This window comes from Thunnus albacares, chromosome 16 (genome assembly GCF_914725855.1).
Source record: "Thunnus albacares chromosome 16, fThuAlb1.1, whole genome shotgun sequence".
NCBI lineage: Eukaryota > Metazoa > Chordata > Actinopteri > Scombriformes > Scombridae > Thunnus > Thunnus albacares.
In genome coordinates, this window is record NC_058121.1 from 19,684,718 (window position 1) to 19,710,968 (window position 26,251).

The following is a 26,251-nucleotide window of genomic DNA, read 5'->3' on the forward strand; positions in this document are numbered from 1 at the left end:
TCATAAGCAACTCGGACCACTACTTTCAGCTAGGCAAAAGCATGATGAATGACAGGTCTCGTCTGAGCAGTGCCAAGTAACACAACTCAAAATACATGATACGGAACCATCCAATACTACTGTAGAGCATATCTGTCAGTCTGGCAGACCTCTCCAAAACAAGGACCACACATTCTTTATTAGAGCCAGTAAAATGTCCCAAAGACGTGGCTGGACTGTGCTTTCTGCCTAGCTACCATGAACAATAGTAGGATTGTGCTGCTCCTCTCTTTTTCTTTTTGTAGGCCTATTATTTTTTCAAGCATTTGTTATTCTCACTTAAACTACAGGCTGGCTCCACAAGTGGGCCACAGCGTCTCAGAACCGGGCCTGCTCAGGCCAGGAAAAACCCGGCGGAGCCAGACGAATAAAAAGCCAAAGCGCCGACGCCGTGCGGCTCCCAATCTGGTTCCTGTCAGGGGGACATCAAGGGAACACCCGCAACGCAATCTCCAAACGTCTCCCCTTCCTTTTCTCCCTCCCTGCTTCTCTCCTTCCATCTCTCCCCACCCTTCAAGCGATACGTCTTACAGATGACTGAACCATCGCCAAATGCTCCCAAAATGCTTTTTTTTCCTCCTCCATCCCTCTTTTTCCCCCTCTCGTGTCTCTGTGTTTGGAGCCAGCCCACATGGATTGGGATCAATTTAGGATGAAATGATAATTACCCTGTCAGTTTCAATTCTGACGTGATGAAGTGAGAAACAGGAAATGTAATAAACATAAATGGAATCTCAAGCTTTTGATTGGGAACGGAATTGAATCAGACTCCACAAACTTGGTCGAATTGTCAATTCCATGCCATCCCTGCTGAGAGACAGTTATACATTTATGCCTCATCTCACACCAAAATGCTGGATGAAGCATATTGCTGCAGATAATTACTGAATTCCACATTCAATACCGAGACTATATGCCTGTTACTGTTTAGTTTGGAACTTCATACATAAGAAATGATTCGTGTCACATCTTTCTAGAGAGAAAACTCAGAAGCCTTTTCCCTCCTCCAAAACGCTCCTTCAGCAGAAGCCACATATCTCAGTATATTTGATCACCGCATCCAGCACCTGAACTAAAGTGAGTTTGTCGTTTTCTAGCATATTTGGCGTTGCAAGATCAGTGATAGTGCGCGGCTAACGGTAGCCAGCTCTAACCCTGACATGTTGGCTGTTCCACAGCTGATGTATGGAGCTGATTCCTGGCGGGCCGCGCTGCGCTGCCTGGATTTGTTTAACCCGGCAGATCAACCTTCAGACAGGAGCATGTGTGCAGGTAATGGCTGCCAGATGAGGTGAGGCCAGCTCTTAGAGGCCTAGTGGATGCTACAGAGGAGGAACGAATAAAACACACTTGCACATGCATACAGCAACAAGCACAGCCCCTGGAACTGTTATGAGAGACAACAACAAATGTGCAAATAAAAGAGTCAATATTTAAAAGCATCACAACCCGCTCCCTATTTAGGCGGTTCATCAAAAGTTTAAGTTTTTGAATTTTCAAAATGTTGATACAAACCTGAACTAATTCTAGGCAGCATTTGCTGTTGTGATGCCAGTGTGGCTTCAAGCTTGAGCGTCGGCATGCTCACAGATGCCAGATAGTAAGAAGGGAATGAACACGGACTAAAGGCAAAGTTACGAGGCGGCGTCTGGACATTGGTCTGGGGGAACGGCTGCCTGACCAACCACAGTCTAGCAGGATGAACGGCCCCCTGTAATGAGGATACACTAGAACTAATAACTCTTTCCAGCTTGCATATTCATTCACAAAGCAAACAAATAAATGTCAAAGATTAAACACGGCGGGGGCATCTTTGGCACTTGCTACGACCACCCAAGAGGCCACAAGGGCTCCGAATGACGAACTTAGCCGATGACCACTCAAACAAAAATAAACAAAAACAACACACTCTAACTGGGGATGCAAATAATTAATTGGGCAAAGGGTTTAGTGCTAGAAAAGCTAATATTCTCAGTGAAAGCATCTTCAGCAGGGAAGATGAAAAAAATCTGTCTGAGCTGTAGATGTTGGTGATTTTAGAATTTTCAGTTTTAGTATCTGATTATATCTCTTTCACACTGTTTTACAGTGTGGCTTTTAGGGGCAAGCTAAAAGTAATTCTTTCCTCTAAACGTCATCATGTTCTAAACTGGTCAGCAAGACTGTAAATTAATTTGTTCCTTTCGCTGTACAGACAGTGAACTTGAGCAGTAAATTTCCAAGAGTAAGCTCGGAAAGGATGAAGGAGATCTATCTTACAAGCAATAATTAGTGAGTATGCCTCCTCTGATGGGTCAAATAAATCGCATTAGCCGCTACAACACAGTGATTAAAGGTCTGCTCAAGGACCTTTAACAGAAATGTAACTCTGGAAAGACGTACGGCGGACAGCGAGGGAGGTAAGATGTAGAGAAAAACACAAAAAAAGAGGAAACTGTACCACCCTGGCTCATGAGGCTGCTTTTATGAGCTGGCTTCTTGTAATTAAAAAAAATGTAGCTGTGTAGCTGATATTTCATTTGACCTTCTGCGTGAGCGGTCGTAAGGCAAGGATACACCGGGGAGCTCCCCACATCTCCTGCAGTCTAATTTATAACGGCAACCCACCAAGCAGCAGCAACAGGAGAACAAACTAGACCCAGGGGTTTGATAAAGAAGCTTGGCGATGAAAAGGCCTCCGCTACCAGCAGCCACCCTCCCGCCTTGCACAAGCCAGAGAGCAGGAGAAGGGGAGTCAAGCCAAACTCTGCACCTGGCCTCTGCAGAGTCCGCCAAGTCTCTTTCCTGTTCCTGTTTCCTGTTATGACGTGTTTTTTTAATTTTTCTTTTTTTTTTTTTTCTTTTTTCTTTTTTTTTTTCTGGCTCTGTAGTTTGGAGCAGGTAAAAGGGGCATTCAAGCATTGAAGCCACCTGGGACAGCAGGTTGAGGAAAGCACAGGGGAGTTCTGCTCTGGAACATGTCTGCAGGCAAATTATTCTGCCTTTACTGATTAGTCCGGCCAGCCTCTCACCTGGCAAACACAATATCACCATGTGACAGAACTATAACAGAGGTAACACTGTCAGTTAAGATATGTGAAACAGGGTCATGTTGTTAGCAGACATTTCAGGTATTATTATTATTCATATTAATGGATAATTATATCGGAGGGTTGGGGGGGTCTTAATTGTAACCTTATATTATTATTATTATTTTTAACCTACATTATGTTATTATAATTCTTACCTAAAAGTCTAATATTTAACAATATTAGATTTTGTCATAGCTGATGCTAATGGAAAACAGACTTTTTACAAGCATTTAATATCTGGGATATCTCGTGGGATTATGACCCACCAATTTAATTTGGGACTGATTACATGTTTTTAATTTTGGTAGTATACATTTGGATCTTAAATTAGACCTTGCTGCTCTACATTGTTAATGTTATTTTGCACAAGTAGATATTACCTTTAAAAAAAAAAAACAAGGATCTTTCTTGAACATCATCCTATCTTCTTTTCATGTGTTTTCTGTGCCTCTTGACTTTAAAACCTGTAGGAAAAGGCTAATAATGTTTTGGTAAATTCACTACTCACATAGACAAACATAAATTCACTATATAGAAAACATTTTTATTATTAGAAATGTGTTTTTATTATTTCCAGTGGTGGAAAGTACTAAATACTTGAGTACAATTTTGAGGTACTTTATTTGAGTATATCCATATTCTGCAACTACTACAACTTTTACCTCCACTACTTTACAGATTAAGATTTTACATACAAAACATACGGTTATTATAGAAAGTATGATGCATTGCTCTGGATTAAACAGCCCATTAGAATATAACGCAAGAAAAAAAATTACCTCAACCAACTACTTGATTAAAATGCTGCTTACATGTTATGCATGATCCAACAATATGATAATATATGATATATATAATGTGATATATGTACATAATTAATACTTTTACTTTTGATACATTTTCCTAATAATACTTGTATTTAGTTTTGTTTTTTTTTAAATTTTAATTCATGATAATCATTGTTTACTCATTCATCCATGCACTTTAGCTGTGAATAAAGCCCTTTACTTGAACACTGGGTGGCACTGTGCAGGCTGATGCTGAGATCTTGGCAGCAGCTGATCAACAAAGCTGGAGATGGAGAGAAAGTGTAGCAGCCAATCTAACTGGTGGTCCATTCTCTCACCATCCTCCTGCATCAGCACAATGCTGGCTGAGATTTGGGCAATATTTAGCCATGAGAAAATATGAAACCGTGTTTCTATGGCGGTAGGCTGGAGTACACAAAAATCAGGAATGAAAACATTTTGGAAGAAATACCCCCCCTTCAGAAAACGGACTCACATTTCAGCAGCAGTGTACATAATAATTAGTCTGACCGCTCTTTTCCTCCTCTCTCTTCCTCTTGTCCTTATCCTGCTCCTCGCTTGCCTCCTCCATAAGACAGAAATAGACGGTTAGATTCCCATGCAGGGTGGCTCTGCTTTTTATTTAGGATGTGCTTTCACTGCATTTCTCTCCGAGTACTACATGTATAATGCTAATCAAAAATTTATGACAAAATCCACATCACATAAATGTGAGCTGTGCATGATTTTGTTTTTGAGCAACTAGGACGTTTGTATGTAACTACTTGTAAACATCAGCCTATATGTGTGTAGGTGTGTGTGTCATAGTATTAGGCATTAGAAAAGGAGCTTATTATTGAATGGAGTCTCTGTGAGGTTTTCGAGGCAGGAGGACATCTATTAGGAGGTTAGCAAAACACTATCAGCTAATACGACTTGTAATTACACCAGCAGTGAGGAAACGCAGCAAGCTAACACCAGTATGGAAACAATCTGACAATGCAAACACTGCAACTAAGCCACCGTGTGTGTATGTACATTTGTAAGCGTGTGTATGGGTGACTGAGTGCACGTATGTGTGTGTGTGGACAGAGGCCCACTCGCGCAGATTGTGGGTGTGCGAACTGTCAAATTGGAGTTGGGTGGGTGGGAGTGGAGGGAGCACATCTGGAGGGAATTTATTGTATAATTCAGTCTATTATTGCTGCGGTCGGTGCTTAAGGAGCACGCACACAATTACCGTCCACTCTGCAAGGCTACAAGTGGCCTCTGGCCTAAACTAATAAACTGTGGAGGAGGGTGGAGAGAGGAGAATTCATTTGAGGTTATCATCATCACACTCCTCTCTGCTACCTCTCACTCTGACACTTAGCAGAGTTTACAATAAATCAATGAGGAACACCTACTGTTCAGGCCCAGATTATGGTCAAATTAGATTTGAATCTGGGTTTAAAGGTTTGAATAAGACACACATTGCCAGAACAACACATGCCTCGTGAGGTTTGTTGAACCGATGCTCGAGTGTGTTGTTTTGAAGTATCGAAAATGTATATTTAAACTACTAATTTAAACTAAAATACTCTTGCTTATATCCTTTTCCTCTAATCTTTAATGTAAAACAATTAAAACACTGGTTAAGATGCATGCCATATAACTGCTACTTCCGCGGTTCGAATCTGGCTGCAGACATTTGTTGCATGTCACCCCCCATCACTCTCTCCCTTTAATTCCTGTCATCTTTCCACTGCCCCCCCCCCCTCCAAAAAAAAGAGAACAATTGTAAAATGAGTATTTCAATCTATGTAATGTATAGTGCTGTAACTAGTGATTATTTTCATTAATCTGTATATTATTTTCTCAGTTAATCAAATAATTGTTTTCTCTATAAAATGTCTCAGAGCTGAAAGTGACATATTGAGATTCCTTGATTTATACTGTCTAATACTCAAAGATATTCAGTTTACTATCATAAATGGCAAAGAAGAAGCAATAAATCCTCACATTTGAGAAGCTGGAACCAGAGAATGTTTGGCATTTATGTTTGAAAAATGACTCAAGCAATTATCAAAATAACGCTGACTAATCTTTTGTCAATTGACAAATCAAATTTGTTCGACTAATGGTTTCAGCTCCAGTAACGTAATCACACAAACTAATGTTCCTTATTCACCGTTACAGTTCATGTCATTATCTGAATGCTTTTTGCAGCCCTCATGCTTCATGTGAAATATCCTGGGTGGTGCATTAAGTAGGTGCACGAGCAAGGGAACTCTATTGGTTTATGAGGTGATGTCTTTTCATATACATTAGTTCATATCATAAAATGGTCTGAAATAAAACCCACCTCGTCTTTTCCATTTCAGCAGCCTCTAGGAATAGACTGGTGAGGCGTCTAGGATAAAGACTTTACCAGGGGAAAAATCTGCTCAGGCCAGGCAGTATCTGGCTCAGCAGCCCCGAATGACCCGCAGTGTGTGTATGTGTGTGTGTGTGTGTGTGTGTGTGTGTGTGTGTGTGTGTGTATGTGTGTGTGTGTGATTTAGGAGCTCCTAACAGCACTGGCGAGGAGCTCGTAACCCAGAACAATAAAGCGCTTCCCCTCCAAGCCTCCCGGCGGTGACCTCCGCTACAAGTTAAAGGTTCAACTAGTTACACGTGTCAGGGTTGTGACCTCTCACCCCCTCAGCGTCTCAGTCACTGGCTCTTTTTTTTTTCTGCCTCTTCTTTCCTGCTTTTTCACTATGACTATCTCCTTCTCCCTGCCACTTTCTCCTCACTGACAACCCGCCTACTGTACACCCACACTCTTTCCTCCCCCACAACACCTAATAACGTTCTCTCTTGCTGTCTACAAAAGTTTGGACTATTTCTTAACTGATTCATTAACTTACGAATCTGCATTTCTTTTTTTTTGTTTTGTTTTGTTTTTTTCTGTGCAATCAAAAATTAATTCAGCTCCTATTTTGCCTATTTTGGCCAGGCAAGCTTCCAGAGTTGCATTCTACAGCCTGACAAAATTGCAGCTTACATTGCTTCACAGGAATTGCAGATACACAACACTTACAGTAGACACACACATGATGGTTCATGCAGGATGTTTTGTTATTCTCTAACCTGATTTCATAGGAACTACCTGACCCACCCTTTTTTCTGATTTGTTTTTTTTGCAACTGTCTGCAGAGGTTCTACAGGTTTTCATAGTTTGACATTTTGAGAAATGAGGCTTATCTGCTTACTTGCTTAGAATTAGATAAGGAGATTGATACTAATCTTATATCAGTATGGTAAACATAAGGCTTCAGCCAACAGCCAGTTAGCTTAGCTTAGCAGTAAGTGTATTTGGCTGCTGTATGGCAGTTTGTGTAAGAGATAGATAGATAGATAATTCTGATCATTTAAATTCTACCACAGTTGCTTGAATTTTTTATTATCAGCTCTTGTTTTACAATACAACCACAGTATTCTGTCTCGCCCAAGAGGTGTGATGTCTGCCAGGTGCAGCGTAGTCCCCAGCCTGTGGAAACTCTACAGCAGAGGTTGGCAACGTTTTGGATGTTCCGTGCCACTTTACAATGTTTAAAAAAAAAAAAAAAAAAATAGACCCGAATGCCAGTTCGTTTTCATAATGAGCATTTATCTATTTATTTATTTACTGCTGCATGTCTTCCCGTTTAGATTCTGCATGCCAAAAGATCTGTGCTCTACATACACTGTGTGGGTGTTTAGTGCGACCCTTGTCCCTGCTTTTCTTTGCTGAGCTGCATGATCTCCGGTCTGTATTTGGATACTTTCCTTCGGACACAGGACGTAAACGGTCCGTCGTCACTCGGCTGTGCGTGGGACTCAAAATTGGCTTCATATGTGAGAATATCTGTCGCACATATATGTAGATCCAAATGCTGAAATCATTGCAAAAGCCACCTTCTTTAGAAAGTCAAACTTCTCTGGCAAGCTTTCCCAACAGGCCAGAATGGAGGCCTCTTCATCAGTGTCTGCAGTGTTTTGCGTAGCTGTGTGTATTTAGATGCCCGCAGTGATGATGCATTGAGTTCTATCTGCTGCATTTCAGACTCCTCAGTCCCCTTCTACTGAAACAGGGACTCGCTGTTCTCCCTCAAGTGTGCCGGGGTTATCAAAAAGAAAACAATGTGCCGTGTTGCTGGAGGTCCTGAAATATGGCTCAACTCCAGCTCAAGCTCTCGCATGTACATGCTGACGTCATTGTGGTTGACAGTTTGATGCCCTGGCAGTTTCTTTAGGTGCTTGAAGTAACGAAAGGTTCCACTTTGAATGTCCCGTGAGTAGACCCCAATCTTTGCCACAAATGCTGTCCATGCATCAAACAGAGCCAGCACTGTCTGGCCCGCGCCTTGCAGCTGTAGGTTGAACTTGTTGAGGTGGCCCGTGATAACCGTGAAGAACATGAGTTCTTCACAAGCTATGGCACAAGCCTTCACAAGCCTTTCACAAGCCTTCCCTGCCCTGTTGATGGGGGCTCCGTCGGTGGTAACAGCAAATATTTTCTTGATATCAACTCCTTTCTCCTCAAAATGATTAGTGAATGCTTTTGCCACATCCTCCCCTATAGTGGTACCATGCATGAGCGTATCTCTCCTTTGTCGCAAACACTGCTAGATGTGTAACGTTGTTTACATCCACACCCTCGTCAAGAGCTACGCTGAATAACGACACATCTTTCAATGCAAGAGTTTGCTGGTGCCTTACGTTTTCAGCCCTGTTGGTAATGCGCCTTTACTGTTCTATTAGAAACAGGCATTTCTTTGTTCATGTTGATGATCGTGTCTTTGTTTGGTAACCCATCAAATATGACCTCCGAACTTATGAGAAAAAGCCCCCTTTATATACTCTCCATCAGAGAATGGATTCCCATGTTTGGCAATGCACTGCTCAATTTTATAGCTGCCCTCTAGCTTGGTTTTTGGCGGTACATAGGGTTGTAAACACACTGCTTTGCTTCCCATACTGGGCCACTGCCCTCTTGATTGATTCAGCTTTATAAGCCTCATCTTTGATGTTGTTCTCGTGCTTTGTTTCAAAATTATGTTTTACAATTCAGTGTTTCCCCTAGGTTGACTGCTTTGCAGCGGCGGGGGGGGACGAAGAGAGGGAAGATGACTAAAAAAATCCACAATAACATAGGGTATTATTGTGGTCGCACAGTGTGTGAGTGAAAATCATTAGTAGCTTGTTGATGTTAATGATCGTCTGAAATTTCAGCAGCGGCGCTCATAATTTTGCAGAGGCGGTGCGCCGCTGCTGAATGAATATAGGGGAAACACTGCACTTGAAGTTCGGCACAACATTTTCTCAGCAGAGTCCTTTTGTGAAATAAATCCAATTTGAAAGAGGAGAATATTAGACAACCTACATTTTTTTGCTTCTGTCATCGTCAGTTGTTCTTGAAATAAAGCAAAGAAGAAAGCTAGCTAGCTATCCTCTGTTTTCACTACCGCTGTGATGCTGCTCTTGTCGGTAGATCAGAGGGAGGTGGGAGGAGGAGCATGATAGACCACGTTAATTGTGTGTGCTCACTTGCTGTCAAAAACAATGGTGTATATTCAGACTATTTTGAGAATGAATTATTTCAATATTATTTTAAATCAAACTGTTCATTTATTTCACCATTAGACTTATATTTTATATTTTAAAACGTTTTTTTTATTAAAACACGTATATAAAAAATATTAATGATTTAATTGCTCTGTGTGCCCATGTTACTGGACTCGCGTGCCAGTGTGGGCACACGTGCCATAGGTTGCCGACCCTTGCACTACAGTATTTAACAATATTGAAATAGCTTGGGATGAAGTGAGTATTGATTCAGGAATGTGCTTGTGGCAGATCTCCACCCCTGATAATATAGGGTGTTTTTTTTCCCCAAGTGGTTTTGCCCACTTGTTTTTCTCTCTGTTTTTTTCACCCGTTGCAATGCTCTGTCACTCTTCCAGTAAATGTGTGCATATGTGTGTGTGTGTGTCTGTGTCTGTGTCTCTGTGTGTGTGTGTGTGTCTGTGTCTGTGTGTGTGTGTGTGTGTGTGTGTGTGTGTGTGTGTGTGTGTGTGTGTGTGTGTGTGCTCGCGCTTTAAGGAGGCTTGTTTTTATTCCGGTTGCTGTCTGTGTTTGTCGTTATACTATCTTTACAAGCCTTGGGTATTGAGTTGGAATGTAAAGTCACACATGTCCAAAGAACACAATAAGGTCTGCTGGTTACACTTCCTATGTGCAACCTCTGGGCTATGCATTATCCCCATTTATCTGGCTTATTCACATTACTACTATAAAAAAATGGTTAGCTTCTGTGGCCTATTGTGGTAAATGCCTACAGTGTGTGCTTCTGCCTTCAGCCATTACTATGTTTTCCTGGCCTGTTTTACAGTGAAACTGATTTTATAAGTTAAGACTAAATTGAGAATATTTGTTTTGGTTGCTGTTTATTACGATAATAATAGTGTAAATAAGATTTAGAGATTCGTTCGTTAACTGCTGTAATAAAGTTGTGCGGAATGATGGATTTTGTAGGTTCTCCAGGAATAAGAGAGGTAATTTTCAAAGATTATTATAGAACGGCAGCAAAGAAAAAAAACAAATTTGACAGCTATGACGTAAAAAGACACACTCTAGAATATCAAAGGACTGGAGGCACTTCAGAGGGAGATTAAACATGCAAAACGAGCAGGCAGCGTGTGTGTCCGTTTTACTACGGTTAAGTATACTTCATTCATTAAATACTGTGCCACAGCATACAGTAGTCAAAATGATACCCTACTCTTTTGTCTGTCCCAATGTGCAATTTACACAGCTTGGTGATTTGGTCAGAGGGAGACCACACGATGAAGGGCGATAGACCACAGACCAAGTGGCAAAAGGACAGGAAATGTGCGATGAAATGTGCAATGTAGTGGATGAGGTCACCCACACGCAGCAACTAAAAATCAAGAGACTCGCAGCCTCTGAATTAAAGATAATAATTTTTGTGACCTACAACATTTGTGCCGCCACCGCTGAAAAATGTAGCCTATACTCGTCGACTTCCCCCCCCCCCCCCCACCCCCCGTTCTCAAAGCAAGCCTGAGTGCACATTAATTTAAGCTGAGTGTAGAGAGACCACATAAGAGGAGGACACAAACAGAAGCCAATTAGAGAACGATGGGAAAAAAACGACAAGAAAATAAATGTCACGAAACAGCTGCGGTCACTACTTGTGCGACAGTTAACAGGCTTTCATAAAAAGGGGAAAAGAAGAAACTCTCTACATATCTTGACAACTACAAGGGGATGTGGAGCAGCCACCAACACGCATTCCTCTTTTAGTTGGCTTTCTGTTTTTATTTTTCGCCTTTCTGTCACTTAAAAGGACTCAGGGTGTCTTTGTTCTCTGGGTAGCGTGGAAAAGCAGAGTTGGGTGTAATTGAGGTTTTTTTTTTTTTTTTGTGAGGATTGTGTGATTCAGAAGGCTGATACAGAGGATCAGAGAGCACCTGTGCTCACTCAAGTCCGCTGGCCAGAATATTGTAAAATACTTCTCAGTATCTACTCTCTTTACGAACATGAGAACGCGTCTGTGTGCGTTCTTTTAGATGTATATAGAACCTGTTTCTGTGTATCCCATCTTGTTGTTGTCAAAACTGTGACAAGCGTGCATGCTCAGTGTTATCCCATTCAAGTCGATTTCTTAGCCTCACCCATAGCGAGCAAACGGTCAGCAGAAAGACAGTTACAGTGTGCAAACCCCAGCTGCAGTCAAGTTTCAAAGGCTAAATGCTGTGTGTGGCAGAAATACACTCCAAATACAATCACTCAGAATCTTACTCTGTCAGGACCCATAAACAGTGGCTCCACAATTACCAACAATTACAGAGTAAACTTCCATCTACTGTTACCAAATGATTTTTTTGTGTTTTTCGGGGGCCTTATAAATGAATCTGTGTAAGAGCTGTTTGTTTTTTCATTGAGTCCAAGATCTTCTAATCCTGGAGCCCTTCAAAGTATTTACAGGAACAAGCCATAACAGGATCAGCCTCTGAACAAGGCAGGAGATCAAAGCGAGGGGCTGCTGCCGACATAAATATGGAAATAATATGACTCAGTGGGAACATAGGCTGTAGCAGAGCCTAGATTGGCAGACAAGGGAGAAAAAGATTGGTAGACACACGAGAGAGGAAGAGACTTGGTTTGAAGGCGACGCTGATTTTGTACATTTCTGTTTCGTGTAACTCAATTACTCGAGTTCAGTAGGTTTTTTTTTTTTTTTTCAGTATTCCCCAGGAGCAATTTGTCTCGCAGTTTGCTGATTTTTCTTTGACCCAAACTCTACGTTGTGGGGGGTTCAAACCAGAAGGCTTTCTCTGTTGAGTGAGTTATGCCGCTTCATATAAAAATACTAATAATAACAGACAACAGAGGCATGCGGCAGAAACTTGGCAGATTTATTTATATGCAGGTAGTCAGAAACTTGTTAACAAACCATGACGCATTGGCAAACAGCACTCCATCTCTCCATCTCAAGGAAAACAGTAGCTCACAGCCCGCAGAATTCTGCTGACGGAACACTGGACATGACCCATGTTCATTTTCATAACCTTTGAAAATCACAAAGGAAATGTTGACGTCTAAAATCAACTAAAGTTCTGAGGAGTTGCTGACATAAACAAGACATAGAGCTTTAAGTAGTTTTAGGTAGTCTGTATATACAGAATACATACAGCAATTACAGACACATGCTGTACACTGCTGACATTCATTTATCAAGTGTTTTTAGTTTTTTTTTTCATATTTATATAAGCGAACAAGGACTAGAACTGAACTTTTAAACCAAACACAGTGACATTGACAATGATACTGCATGCTATTAACTTTTTTGTATAATATACCACTTCTAGAAGGGCTGTCATAACCGATTTTGTTGATCTCCTTGTCTTTGTTTGGGTGTATCCTTTTTATTTTAATCTCTCCTCTCATTTTTTCTCTATCTCTCTACCCCCTCCTTACCTCATCAATTTTTGTCTCTCTTCCTCATTTTTTCCTCATACTCTAGACTCGCCTGTTTTCCTTTGTTTATTCCCTCTCTCGTCTATCTCCAATAGACAAAACAGGGAACGGTACGCAGGTAATAGGATCGTTTCCTCCATTTTGGACTCTCCATCCATTTTATTTCTGTCACCTCAAAGGTCAGCAATGTCAAGGTGATGTACAGTCGGTCAATGGCATGAATCTGCATGTCAGAATTCACTCCACATGAAAGCTGAATGCGGCAATTCCACTGAAACGAAATGATTTTTGTCATTGTTACAAATGCTGTAATGCGATCTGAGATAAAGACTGTACAACCTATTTTTTAACATGAGCTTTTTTTTTTTTCAGACCAAATGGAGTGAAGCCTGTGAGTTAGTTCAGGCCAGCAACTCAAGTGCATTGCTACAGTCACACATGATATGCTCTACTTGCTGCATGACACATCCAACGCAACCTTTGCAGTAAGGCGGTCTATTTAAGCTGTCAGTGCTCAGCCATGCTGCTGCTACACTGCTCATTCTCAAACTCTGCTGTATCACTGCAACAACTGCACGCATCTTTAAGCAAGAGCACAGTTTTGACTGGACGGGACAGCAAACATGTTTGTGCCGCGTTCTCCCCGCTGCTGACGGTGGCATTCTTGACTCTGTTGTCAGCTGTTAGTCTTATCAGTGGTGTGCCTCAAACATGTACTTCAAGCTGATCTTGTGCTGATTGTTTCCTCATAAAAAAAAAGTGTTTCCTGTGGTGTGTACATCAGTGGTTGAGGTTAGGCCTTAGGTTAGATTATGGTTAGGCGTCACTGGGGTGAAGGCTAAAATTGGTTTTAGGTTAATGTAAAGGGTAAAACACAAATTGATGTGGAATTTTACTTAACACCAGAAGTAAAGTTTCCCCTTCTGTTAGTGGGTTAGGACCACAGAAGCACTTCCCTGGGGGGTGGTATGTTAGATATTCCTCTCTCAGTACTCTCAAAGGCTGTGTTCAGACAGACACAAAATGCACATTTATTAATTTCAATACTTGCGTTGGGTCAGCCAGAATGTCAACATAGAGGGTTATGATTAAAAAATAATGAAGGGTCAGCCAAAAAGTTGAACTTCTGCCACAGTGTAATGCAGGGTCATCTGACAAGGGACTGTGTTCAAGTTCACATCTCTGGTAGATGCATTTGTAACGTAAATACCGGATCCTGCTATTTAAAGCACCTTGTAATTGTTGCAACAAACTATACTATGACTGTCATGGTTAAAACCTTCCAGAGTTGTATAATCCTGACTGATAGTATTATAAAGTATTATGCGGTGTCTGATAAGCCTCAAAACATACTCCAAACCAGCCTTTGTATTTCAGTGTCTTGCCGGTACAGTAACAGGGCTGTTTTTGGTCGTCTGAATGCCGGTTAAAGCTCAAAACTTTCGTCAAGCTGTGAGCTTTAACAGCTCTCAAACCAAGATTGACAAAACATAAGTTTGCCACATCAGAGAGAGCCCACATATTGAACCTGAGTCATCCTTTTGTCAGCGTAAGACCAAACCATAGAAGGGTGGTGTGTCAAATTATTTCACTGAATTATATTTATGCTCCGCGGGCAGTCCTGATTATTCACTAAAACTTTCTATTAATCATCAGTTCTATTGGTTGATATTGTATCCATTAACTTCTTTAACTGCTCAGTTATGTCACAGATGTTTGAAATAATATTATATGTTCAGCCCTACACCATCTTATTGTTTTCTGTAGATTACTAACCCTCTAAAGTTTTAAATAATTATTTGTTTTTTTTTCACTTCCATAATCACGGTAGATGTTTATATGTGTGCTCAGTCTTGCGTGTGTGTTCACGTCTGTGTGTGTGCGCATTGATGTGTAGCTCGGTGTGTGTGTTTTCTGTTTGTGTGTGTGTGAGCGAGAGAGTGTGTGTGTGGGCGCGGGGCAAGAATTAAAGAGGCCCTGGGATGAATATGCAGAGCAGATGTAGCAGCCGAGCTCAAAGGCTTATGCCTGGAGCCCATTTGACACTGTAGGAAATGTCGTCTGTGGCAGAAGGCAAAGCGTCTGTGGGGTCACCAGGTTGAACTAATAACTGAGATCTTCAAAATGATATAAACATATACAGAAGTATAAATGCTTGACCCTTCCAGAGGAGCGTTTCTGTTTAACAGAATAATGGAGGCTGTTGCCATAAGTCTGGGAGTGCACTTTTATGACTTCCCCATTTAATTTCTGTTCCTAACATAAAGGCATTTGTAATATAATAAATGCCAGCAACTTCTAGGGGGAAAATCTATAATTCACTCCAGTTGGGTAATTTATTCCATTTGTTTAGTCACAAAGGGCTTTGGTCCGGATCAGGAAACTACAGAGACAACTGTCTTTCGAAAGCGAGCAGACTGGCCAGTGATCAGTCAGTTCCTCCGGAGCACAAACGAGGAAAGCGTTTCTCTGTAGTCTCAACAACGCCTCCGAACTCATGGGCCGTTTCTACACCATAAGGAAACTCCATGTCAGCGTTTCATCTCAGGACTCCCACTCTCTCACACAGCTCTACATCTTTCTCTGTCTCTCCCATGCTCCCTCCCTCTTCGTTTTTTTTTTTTTCTCTCTCTCGCAAAAAAACACACACACACATGCCCATAAACAAGTAGAAAAAAAACATCCATTAAAATTCAGTGAAATGAAGCTTCAGCACCACAACATAATGCTAAGCAGCAAGGAAGAAGTGTTTGATTTAGCAGCTGGCCTGCATGCAGACAGTGTAGTAGGAGACTAGCCATTTAAACGGTGAGCTGCAGCCTAAAGGTTAGAGTGACCAGAAAGTTGCTGAAAGGCTGGAATGGCTGTCAGGCTGCCTTGTACAAGGTATTTCACCCTTATCCACTCCAGCCGAGCTGCTTTGTGGCCAGTAGTTGATGACTTTGGATATTTTTGCAGCTACCAGGTGTGAATGTGTGTAACTGTATAAATGTGAAGGAAGGTGTTGCTGAAAAGAGTGTGTATACTCTGCTGACTTTTGCTGGAAAAATAAAGACTTAAGAACAGTCTTAATTTTGTCAATGAAATCAATGACCTTTTTAAAAACCCAAAGTACCTCTGAAAATGAAAACTGTGACAAAATGTATTACATTAACAAATAAAAAGTAAATGATAATGTAAAAACATGGATGAATAGCCAGATTAACTCATTACTGTTTACTTACTTACTTACTTACTGTTTATTTATCGACCTACATGCATCTGCAGAATCACTTTATATGTTCATGATTGGTTATACAGTATTCCCCACTGCCCAAGACTATTTAAAGCTAAAATGTAAAGCAACAACAACAACAACAAAAAAAACCCCATCCTGGATAAAGTAAAACCTGCATTTCCAGCATGCCACAATTTATTATTTTGACGTTTTGCTGCACAGCTTTTGCTCTGCAGTAGAGAGCACAGGTAGCTGCAAAATTGCCAAGTGAGCAAGAATGACAGTGGGTGAACTACTTGAGTTTTGAAAGTGAAATGGGCAAGGCCAAGCAAACAGCACCTTTTCTGCTAACATCATGATAGACAAGAATAACGTAAAACATCAACCATGGAGAAAGCTATAGCCTTTACAATGCTGAGAACACATAAAAATTAATGTGTGCATTTGCACAACAGAAATTAGACTAAAACCAGATAAAAACTTTAATTGAGTTGAATATTCAGGGTTTTTTTTGCGTTTGGGATCACTGGCCAGCTGCTCAGTGCCAGATACTATTTCGGGTTTGTGTCACAGTCTTGAGTGATTGTGTTTATTTTTCTGGCAACAGAGGCACCAAATGTTAGTCTATGTAACTGAACAAAGACTGCATAAGTAGATTTGGTGTGGGACTTGGTATATTTGGACATCCACGCTTGTGTACAGTAGAGGCCCTGGAGCGCATTGCGGTGTGTATTTGTTTGCACCTGTCTGTCTCTGTAGTTATAACCTAGAAAGATGCAAGCTTCCATATGGGATAGAGACTAGAATAAGCTTCTTTTAAAAGTTTATCATAGTAATAAAAATATGACTTTTAAAACTCTGTAAAACATAGCTCTGTGTAACATCTGAGTTGTATTGGAGCTCACTGATCTGACTTAAATAATCTGAAATAAAGGGATAGTCAGTTTGAGAACGGACTCGTATGGCATCCTTCTGTGTCTGTCTTATATCATGTACTTATCACTGACCGATTCCTGTATAGTCAGTTTTACATCTTTCTGCAATCCATGGCATGGAGCTTCAGCTATCTATTGAAACCATGTGTCTCATATTAAAGACTTCCCTTCCACTTCAAATAAATCAGCCATAGTTGAAGTTCTAACTTTATTGCAGTTGTATTAGGCTGCGCCATCCATCTCAAACTACTGCGTATACTCTTTTATTTCTGTATTAGAACTCCTGTTTGCCTATTTAGACGTGCTAAAAGTACAACAGCTAGTTTCTAGTAATGTCGTTTTGTTGCAGAAGAAGTGGAAAATTCCATGTTTCCCTTTTTCATACACTCACCAAACTTAAATCTTGCATCAAATTCAAGATTTGCTTTGCTTAAGTTGATTTAAAAAGAAAACCCTTTCATCCTTTCATGACTGAATGCTCAAATAGTGGAAGGATCTATATTTAGGAGCGCTGTTTAGAAAGGAGCCGCCACAACCCCAAGTCACCCCACCCCGCCCGTGTCCCATCTCACCCCAGCCCATCCCCACAGTACCTCAGTCTACCCACTGCTTAACCCTCCCACTCATGCCTGCGCTCCTGCGCTCCCAAAGCTCTGCTGATACTTCTCTGTGATGAACTAATCTCCGAGGTGAGGGTCAGGCTGCAGGAGAGGATGACACGCCTCTGACTCTCCTCATCCATCCAGGCCTTTCATTACTAACCCCCATGCAGCTCCGTCTTCCGTGAAACCCCAACCTTATAGCCTCAGCCTCAGTCTCAACCTCAGCCCAGGGCCCTTAGACAGCCAGGCAGCCAGACCCCTCAGAGAGGCATGGTGCCTTTGTGTGGCTGCACTCCCCAGATTGTCTGCCTCCCATTATTCCCCCATTCAAGCTCCAAATCAAAGCCAGCTCACATATGAAATGCTTTTGAGGTTTAAAGCTTAACTATACCACTAGTACAACTACTGCAGCTACTATTACCGACACTGCATGATGGATCAATATTCATGCATGATTCCAACTGTGCAGAATTACAGGCGTAGTCCTCTGATGGCAGCTAATAATTCTAATATCAACAATATGTTTGTGTGTCAAACTAATTACATTGCAGTGATGGGAGATAAAATATGCACTAATATAATTTATTTGCATTAATAACTGCTCAGAATTTTGCGGCATGTCGTAATTAGAGTGTACCTTTTTTTTTTCATTCTCAGTTTGACAAGTGGTCAGTCAAACGAAGTGCGAGAGGGCTGGAGACTCCAGAGTACAGAGGGATTTTTGCAGCTCGCTCTTTATTTAATCTAGCGCAAGTGGAAATGAAATGACAGCTGTACCACGCTCATATACTCCCCTAACAGCGATGATGGATGCTTTTTGATTCTTTTTTTCAGATGTTCATTTTGCTATGGTGCCCTTTCAATAAATATTTTTAAGTCTGTCAGTTAATTCTGAAATTCCATCGATGAACTCTGTCCAGAAAAATAAACAGTGCAGCCACAGCAGTTGGCCTGGATGGGGAGTTGTTATTTTGTTCGGCCTATTGGCAGGAACTCTCCACAGAAATATTGCTTATTTTGCTTCGTTTCAGATTCAAGCTTCTGACAGTTTATGTGAAAAACTGCAAACTGTATTGCCATTTAAACACAACTGCTCCGCTCTGTAATTACAAGCTCCATTCACACAGATGAATGGGACAGACAGCCACAGAAAGAGGATTGTTCTTACAGGTTTTTTTTTTTTTTTTGATTGCTTAGGTACTATCTTTGAAACTATAGGCTATTTTTTGCAAAACTCTACACACTTACCACAAAACCTTACATCAAACCAGCAAAACATATACATCTCTCACAAAAGCAAACAATTCTCACAAAGCTCTTCAAACTCTTTTAAAAAGTTGTGTTTTTGCGTGAATACAGAACACACAAACCATCATTTGAATAAGCACATGAAGCACCAACTATGTACTGATAGTATAAACAAAAAACCTGTGGCTTTTGCTTTTTGTGTGTAGGGCGTAGGAGTTTGCAATAAAGTTTTGTCATACATGCATGTGTACTCCAAACATAACACACTATTAATACAAATAAGGGGAAAAAGTTATTTTTTTTTGTCAACATTTTCAAACACTCCTCAAACAACAAAGGTGAAGAAGAAGAAAATAAAAACATTCATGTTTAGGCTAAATCTCGCCCTCTTTGTGGTTCTGGCCATAAGACTTTATCGACATCACATGTGATGTTGTCTTGAGCCAGGCAGTGTGGAAAGTATCGCCTGGAGTGCCGTATCCAGGCCTGGCATGACCCCTGATCGATGTCTCCACAAGCCTCCTCCATTACCTGTAGAAGGGGTATGCACTGGTGGGGCTGGCGATCATGCACCTCCCAACGCCATGCAGGGAAGAATTCTTCAATAGGATTCGAGAACAGAGAGTATGGGGGGAGGATTAAGGGCGATGAAAAGTGGGTGACCTGTTAACCAATTGCAGCCCGGTGGAAACTAACATTGTCCCAGATGATAACGTACCTGGACCGTTCTGGACCATTGGTCATTAGGAATTAGTCTATTGTGTCCAGAAACGTGATAGTGTGCACAGTGTCGTATGGGCCTAGGATTGCATGATGGTGAAGGACGCCGTTTTGACTAATAGCCACACACATTGTTATGTTGCCACCATGTCGTCCCAGGACATTAATGATGGCATGGTGTCCAATGATATTTCTGCCGTGGCCCATTGTTCATGCATTTATGATGCACTGCATCTGCTTCTAGCTCCATGACTCTCTGAAAAAGACAAGACAACGTAGCACAGTACAAAAAGACAGAGATCAGTCAAAATGATGTAGGACCATACACTTCCAGATCCAGTACCAATGATGGGATACCTGCACATATTCATATTATTCACTCTGAGTTTCTTCATCATCCTAATTCTATTGCGTTTCAGTAGATGATACAGTGCAAAGAGACTCACTCTGTTGACATTTTGGAATATGGTGTTATCCGCCATTATGTGGTCCTGCGGTTCTCTGAGTCTGATGCAGGTATTTGCAATGACCATATTATATATACTGGTTTTCTTGCAGTTCTGTAAAAACATTTGAATGGTTTTAGATCGAGTACGCGACATATTTCTGTATCAGTTAGACTGCAGCACTCACAGTTACTAAAGTTACTACATGTAACAGTATAGCCGCTCAGATTTGGTTGAACCCGTTGCCCAGGCTTCCTCATGGTCATCCCATGGTTGACAACATGGTCAACCACAGTCACTCTGATTTCAGTTATTGTGTTCCTGACTCACATTCCTCTTCCTCTTCCACATTCCCTCCTTTTTCCCCATCCTACTTCACCTCTTCCTTCTCCTCTTCCTCCTCCTCTTATTTCTTCACCTCTCCATCCTCCCCCTCCTTGTCATCCTACTCTTTCTCCTCGTCCTCCTCTAGTTCTCACCCCTTCAATATTGGCCTCCATTGTTGTCCAAACCAAATGTTTACCTGCGGCTTATTTATAGTGTTTAAGCTCTGATTTGTGAGTGAACTCATTATCTAAAAGTGTTTTCACATGTGGAAATGTGGAAATTCAACTGGCAAAATAGTGTTGCAATGTAGAGACCAATGTTTACAGTTTGATAAAGGAGAGTGTAAAGCAGAGGACCTGCATTCAGATTGGCACACCTGGTAAATGCATTGGCTACAAGTGTTAATGGATTCAGAGATAGTGCTTCAAGAATCACTGTTAGTGTTTAAGCATGTAAGATATACACATTGCTAAGATCTATAACAAATTGTGGTCATATTGCAATCAAGGAAAAAAAATGAAGTTCTCTTCCATATTATTTGTATTAATCCCTACTTGCTTTTTAAAGGTTGAACTGGAAACCATGGAAATCCCAAAAGGACAATTTGTTGAATAGTATTTGGGAAAACACTGTGGTGAAATTCAATGTCAGTTATGTCAGTCATAGTTCTTTATAAAGGATGTTGCAGTGTAGAGATGTTGACACAATCACCTCAAAAATGTCCTGCGTCAAAAAGGCAACTTTGTCGGGTGGTTCAGACCCAATCATCGGGCTTTGTTGTAAAAGTCATGAGTGGGCCAGTGGCCATAGTGGCCCACAACCCACTGAGTGGGCTCACTCCAAAATAGAATGGTACATTCCAAACCAATATAACAGCGGCAGTGCACCATCACAAGACCGCAGTAAATGGCAAAATTATTGTGCATACTTTCTGAGGCACGCCTAAAAAACCCCAGTGTCCACATGCACTCCCGCTAACATCAGGTAGTACTTAAATGTCCTTCGCCCTAATGTATGACTAAACATGCTGCCCCTTCACCAAGCTACCCTGATATGCAGAGAGGGACACTGCCATGCATGTGCTGCTTTCTCACCAGGCAATAAAGACACCCCGGCCTTCAATAACAGGATATGGTCTGCATTTCTCATTTTGCAAATGTGCACAAACAGCTCTTTAAAATAAAACGCAGCTTCTGTTTGATAAAAAAAGAAAAAACAAAGAGTCACAGAGCAGCCGCCCATGTCCTGGGAAACTTTGCTTTGTCGCTGTAGCATTTTCAAATGTTTTCCTCTCTAACTGTGCAGTCGGCTGCTTTCCCACTCTTGTGTTGTAAAAATCAGGAATGTCCCTGTTATAATGAAGCGCCTCTCTGAAAAGACAGGATGGGAGAAAATTGAATTAATGTTAATATGGCCATTAGGTTACCACCCAGCAGGAGAAATATGGCAAACCTCGGCCTCAGTTAATCACTTTGTTACACTCCAAACTTTCATCTGCATAGTTTTGGCCAGGAGCAGGGGGAGAAGGCAAACCCAGAGCTAAACCAGAGATCTGTCTGCAGCGTAGTCTGTCTTCCAACCACGCACTGAAAGCTCCTGGTGAACACACAAACTCTGCTGTGAGGTATCCTTGAGGAAAATATCCATTTACTTCACAGCAACACACAAAGGTGTGCCTCAAACTAGGCTGAAATAGAAAAGCTGACACATGCCGGCAGACTGGCTGCGTCAAATATACCTCCTGTTGCGAGTTCTCAAGGGTGAACGTATCTGCCAGTAGTTGTTGGCCTGCGGAGAGGCCATTGGATGAAAAGGAGTAGTGGCTTGGACTTAAGCTGTCAAAATTTTTAATTTAATCTTGGAAAACCTCCCCTCATACAAAAAATACGTAATACAGAGTTTTATGTCTGTTTGGCTTTAATTTGTTGCACAATTTATGGCCTGAATATTGAATTGAAACAGGTCCTTTAATTAGCTGTGCCATTATGAACTAAACAGCAACAGAAGCAATGAAATCGAGCATGTGGATGCAGCCACTGAATAGCTCAGATGCAACCTTACGTTCATTCACATTTCACAGATCTGAATCTCCCTGTAGCCTGTCAGAGTATTTGTATATATCCTAGGAATCATCTGTTGTATATCAAAAAGATCCACAGTTTCATCTGACAATGGGAGTAGCATCAACATCAATGTGTTCCAGATCTGGCAACCTGATAGCCTGCCTTTCTTCTGCCTGTAAACAGATCATCCATTCAAAGCCTCTACATTTTACTTAAGACCAGCCCAGGCTCAGTGTCCACTGACTGGTTCCACGTGTGTGCAGGCGGCACTGAGGTGTGTATGCATGTGGTCGTGTGTGTGTGTATGCGCAGACTCCACTAAGGGGGTCATGAGTCACTGGAACAGGGACGTGACTGATGCCCTCCCTAAGTCTTACTCTAATTACTGCTGAGGTGTTGGTGATTGCCCTGGTGACAATCCTGAGCTCGACTGGTGTGCTGTTTCAGCCCGCCAAGATGACACTGTCACAAAACCCAAGTCTGTAAGCTGTAATTGTGCATTTTCAAAAGTACTGCATTAGTCAATCACTACACACCTTGACGTTTGGATGTGCGTAGGTCGTGGCGAGCAGCGACCCTGTCAACTGCTCTAGTAATTGCTGCTGAGTAATGTTCTTGCTTTGGCTCGAATAGGGAAAAAAACTCACCAATAAATCTGGAGGCCATTTTAGGACGTCACCCAACAGGCTATGAGTTCACATGGGAAAAAGCTTGACTACTATAAGCCAAAGAAATGGCAAAGTTGAAACCATACAACTTTAACAACATCAAATTAAAGCTCTCATCAAAAGTTGGCCGCCGTGGAAAGAGGGTGAGAAGGCACAAAGTTGGCCAACAAAGCAGCACAGTTAGAGGAAATACCCACACCGCTGACTGCACAGAAGCACAGCCTCTAGTCATTTCCAATGCTTGCAAAGACAATGGGGATACGCTGAGGCTTAAGTAATAAGCCCAAAATGACTTCCAGAGCGGCAGGGCCTCTTCATTTCAGCGTGGCAGCGATGCAGGGAAATCAGAGCCACGCGAGTTGAGGGTTTCATGGAGGATCAAAGATCGTGATTAGCCTACACTGTCCATCTACCATTATGGGGAGATCTGCCGCCGATGGCAACCATATGCTGGCCGGATTAGCCTCTCCATCACAATCACTATTCAGGGGGAGAAGAGACGAAGAGAAGAGAAGAGAGGAGAAGAGAAGAGAAGAGAAGAGAGGAGAGGAGAAGAGAAGAGAAGAGAAGAGGGGAGGAGAGGAGAGGAGAGAAAAGTGGAGCAGAAAGCAGAGGAATGGAGAGGAGAGCAGAACAGAGGTGAGAAGAGCCCAAAGAGACGTGGGAGGGGTGAGAGGAGTGGAGGTGGAGAGGTAGAAAACATCAAATGTCAGTCAGTGATGTGTGGCATAACACGTGTGCCCAATATGCAGGAAGCCTTTTGGCAGGTTTCCCTGACCTATATAGTCCGGAAGTTGGAGAAACTGCAGGCTGAAACAAGTCTTTCAACTTTTAAATGAGCCACAGTAGATGCTCTGTACTGCACATTTGGAATTTTAATAAAGCTGATACAAGTGAGCAGTGAAATAGTGTAATTTCTCAAGCTGTGCTTAAGGAGAAAGGTCATCTAATCCAGTCAAAAGTGTGACATTTCATTAAATACAAAATGGAAATTTAAATTTTCCTTACTTTTTAAGTAAGGGGTAACACCCGACAAGTTGTATGTTCCATGTTTCTAATGGTGATCAGGGGCTCACAGCATTGGCTATGTTAGCTAACAGTTAGCATTTTAGGCTGTCCGCCATTTAACAACATTCTACATTTCAGAGGACCCATCGTGTTTTTAAGTTTGTATTTCTTCCGCTACATTAGCCCAGTTTGCTAACGTTAGCATTGACCCCTACTAGAATTTAGTTTTCTTTCATTTTGTTTCAAAACCTTCAAGTCATCTGCAACTTCTGCTCACTCAGTGTTTTCGTCTATCCCACATTACGCAATCGTAATCTGTCTGTCTTATATGGGTCCAGATGTGGTGATGGCAAATGACCAGACTATAAAAAAACAGTAAAGGGTAGTCTGGTAACTTCAGCCATCCGTATAGTACCATGTAATTTAAATCACGACACGGAGCAATATACAAAGTTACAAAATAATGTAGGGGGTGCTGAAATCACAGATGGGACTACGGGTCGGGATATGCTTGAAGAGGACTAGTTTGGTTCATACAGTGCGTGTTCAATCATGTCGGGAGGCAAAAGTGTTTGTAGCTGTTCAGCCACACTCAAAGGCAGGATGATAATCTTGCTCACATAGAAAGGGGCGAGACGCAATAATCATTAAAATATGGGGATAATGGCACACATTTTTGTACTCCCCCCCACCATCTGACAAGCACTTCTGATGAAGCATACTGGCAACTTAAGCAATGACTAAGGCTGCGTTTAGACCGACATTAGCTCTGCGTAAAAAAACGCAGCGCTCTCATTCATTTGAATGGTGAGTTGACGTAGCGGGGGGCCAACACAGAGGGCTCCAGCAGCACGACAAAAAGTCGTCCGACAAAAAAAGTTAACACAGGTTCAATTTTTGCTGCGACACAACGCAACGAGACACAACCACAGTCTATGGACAACGCAACACGACGCAACGTCATTTGGCAAGGTGCTGTGTTGGCCTGACACATACGTGCGAGTGCATTTTCCTGGTGGATTACTTTGTAACGTGAACTCTGTGTTTCTGCTGTTTACCTTTCCATCATCTCAACGAAAGAGAAAATAGTTGCCGCCACGATACTTTCCAAACTTTCTAAACTTTCCAAAGTTGTGAAATCTTGTCTGGGAGTATTTGTCATCTGATAAGCCTGTTAACACAATAATATGTAGCTCTAACTGGACTTCCTGGATCGCATTTCATTGTCTCGTCTCACCAGTACAACACAGCCCACTGCATTGTTTTATCGCAAGGCTGTTGTCAGTCTGAATGCAGCCTAACAATGTTGGTCCCCCAGCTGGTTAACTGCTTGTGCTGCTCAGCCGTTGGAATTCATCTTACAAACTATTTTTAGTGCCCGTTGTCGAAGATATTGCACCAATCAAATTACAGACTTCGTCAGTCAGTACCAAAAACAATACATTTTTCCTTTTGGCAATTAATTTTTTTTTACAAAGTAAGGACACAAGTCAAATCATACACTAAGGTATAATGATTTCTTTGCGAAAATGAATTGTCATTTCAGTTCTACTTTAAGAGTTGAACTGTAGAAAATGAAAAATCTTTATAACTGTTTGTCAATTGTCTCTCTATCATTCTCTCTTCTGTCTCCTTCACCCGCTCTCCCAGCTCTGTGCCTGTTCCAGATTACTCAGATGAGCCGATGAGTCGTAAGGTTTAATGGGCCTCTCCTCTCTTTCATCAGCAGAGAGCCCAGTCATCACTACTGAGTGGAAAGCCTATGTTGGCTTGGCTGCTTTTGGGAATAGGAACGGGATTAAGTGATATCATACTGTTTAGCAGGGGATCTTCATCCCTTAGCAGCAGCCCTGAGATTCAGTCATGCCTTCAATAGGTGGGTAGTCATCGTGTCCTCCGATTTGGCTCTGCGAGCGGTGATATCTGCGTTGGTGATATTTTATCTCACAGCTGTCATGACAGTAAATTGAAATTAAAATGAAGGCATTTGTTAGAAATGGATGAGTCACTTGTATATCATAGAGGCACATTCATGCAGTTATATTACACACACACAGCATCTGCGACAGTCTGTCTTTCTGTTCTCCCCAGCTGAGAAAGTGAGTGGGTG

General features: G+C 41.7%; 1 protein-coding gene across 4 annotated transcripts in view; it reads left to right on the plus strand.

The window, feature by feature from the left end:
• runx2b (RUNX family transcription factor 2b) overlaps window positions 1-26,251 on the plus strand; it is a 119,810-nt gene that overhangs the window by 32,279 nt on the left and 61,280 nt on the right. For 3 of the 4 annotated variants that reach the window (XM_044376530.1, XM_044376529.1, XM_044376531.1), the window contains 2 exons: window positions 1,017-1,116; window positions 1,218-1,311. The exons of the other annotated variant lie outside the window; for it this stretch is intronic. In XM_044376530.1, the coding sequence (XP_044232465.1) occupies window positions 1,221-1,311 (91 nt within the window). In that variant the 5' untranslated portion in view covers window positions 1,017-1,116; window positions 1,218-1,220. The remainder of the gene's footprint in view (window positions 1-1,016; window positions 1,117-1,217; window positions 1,312-26,251) is intronic. 4 annotated transcript variants of the gene reach the window in all.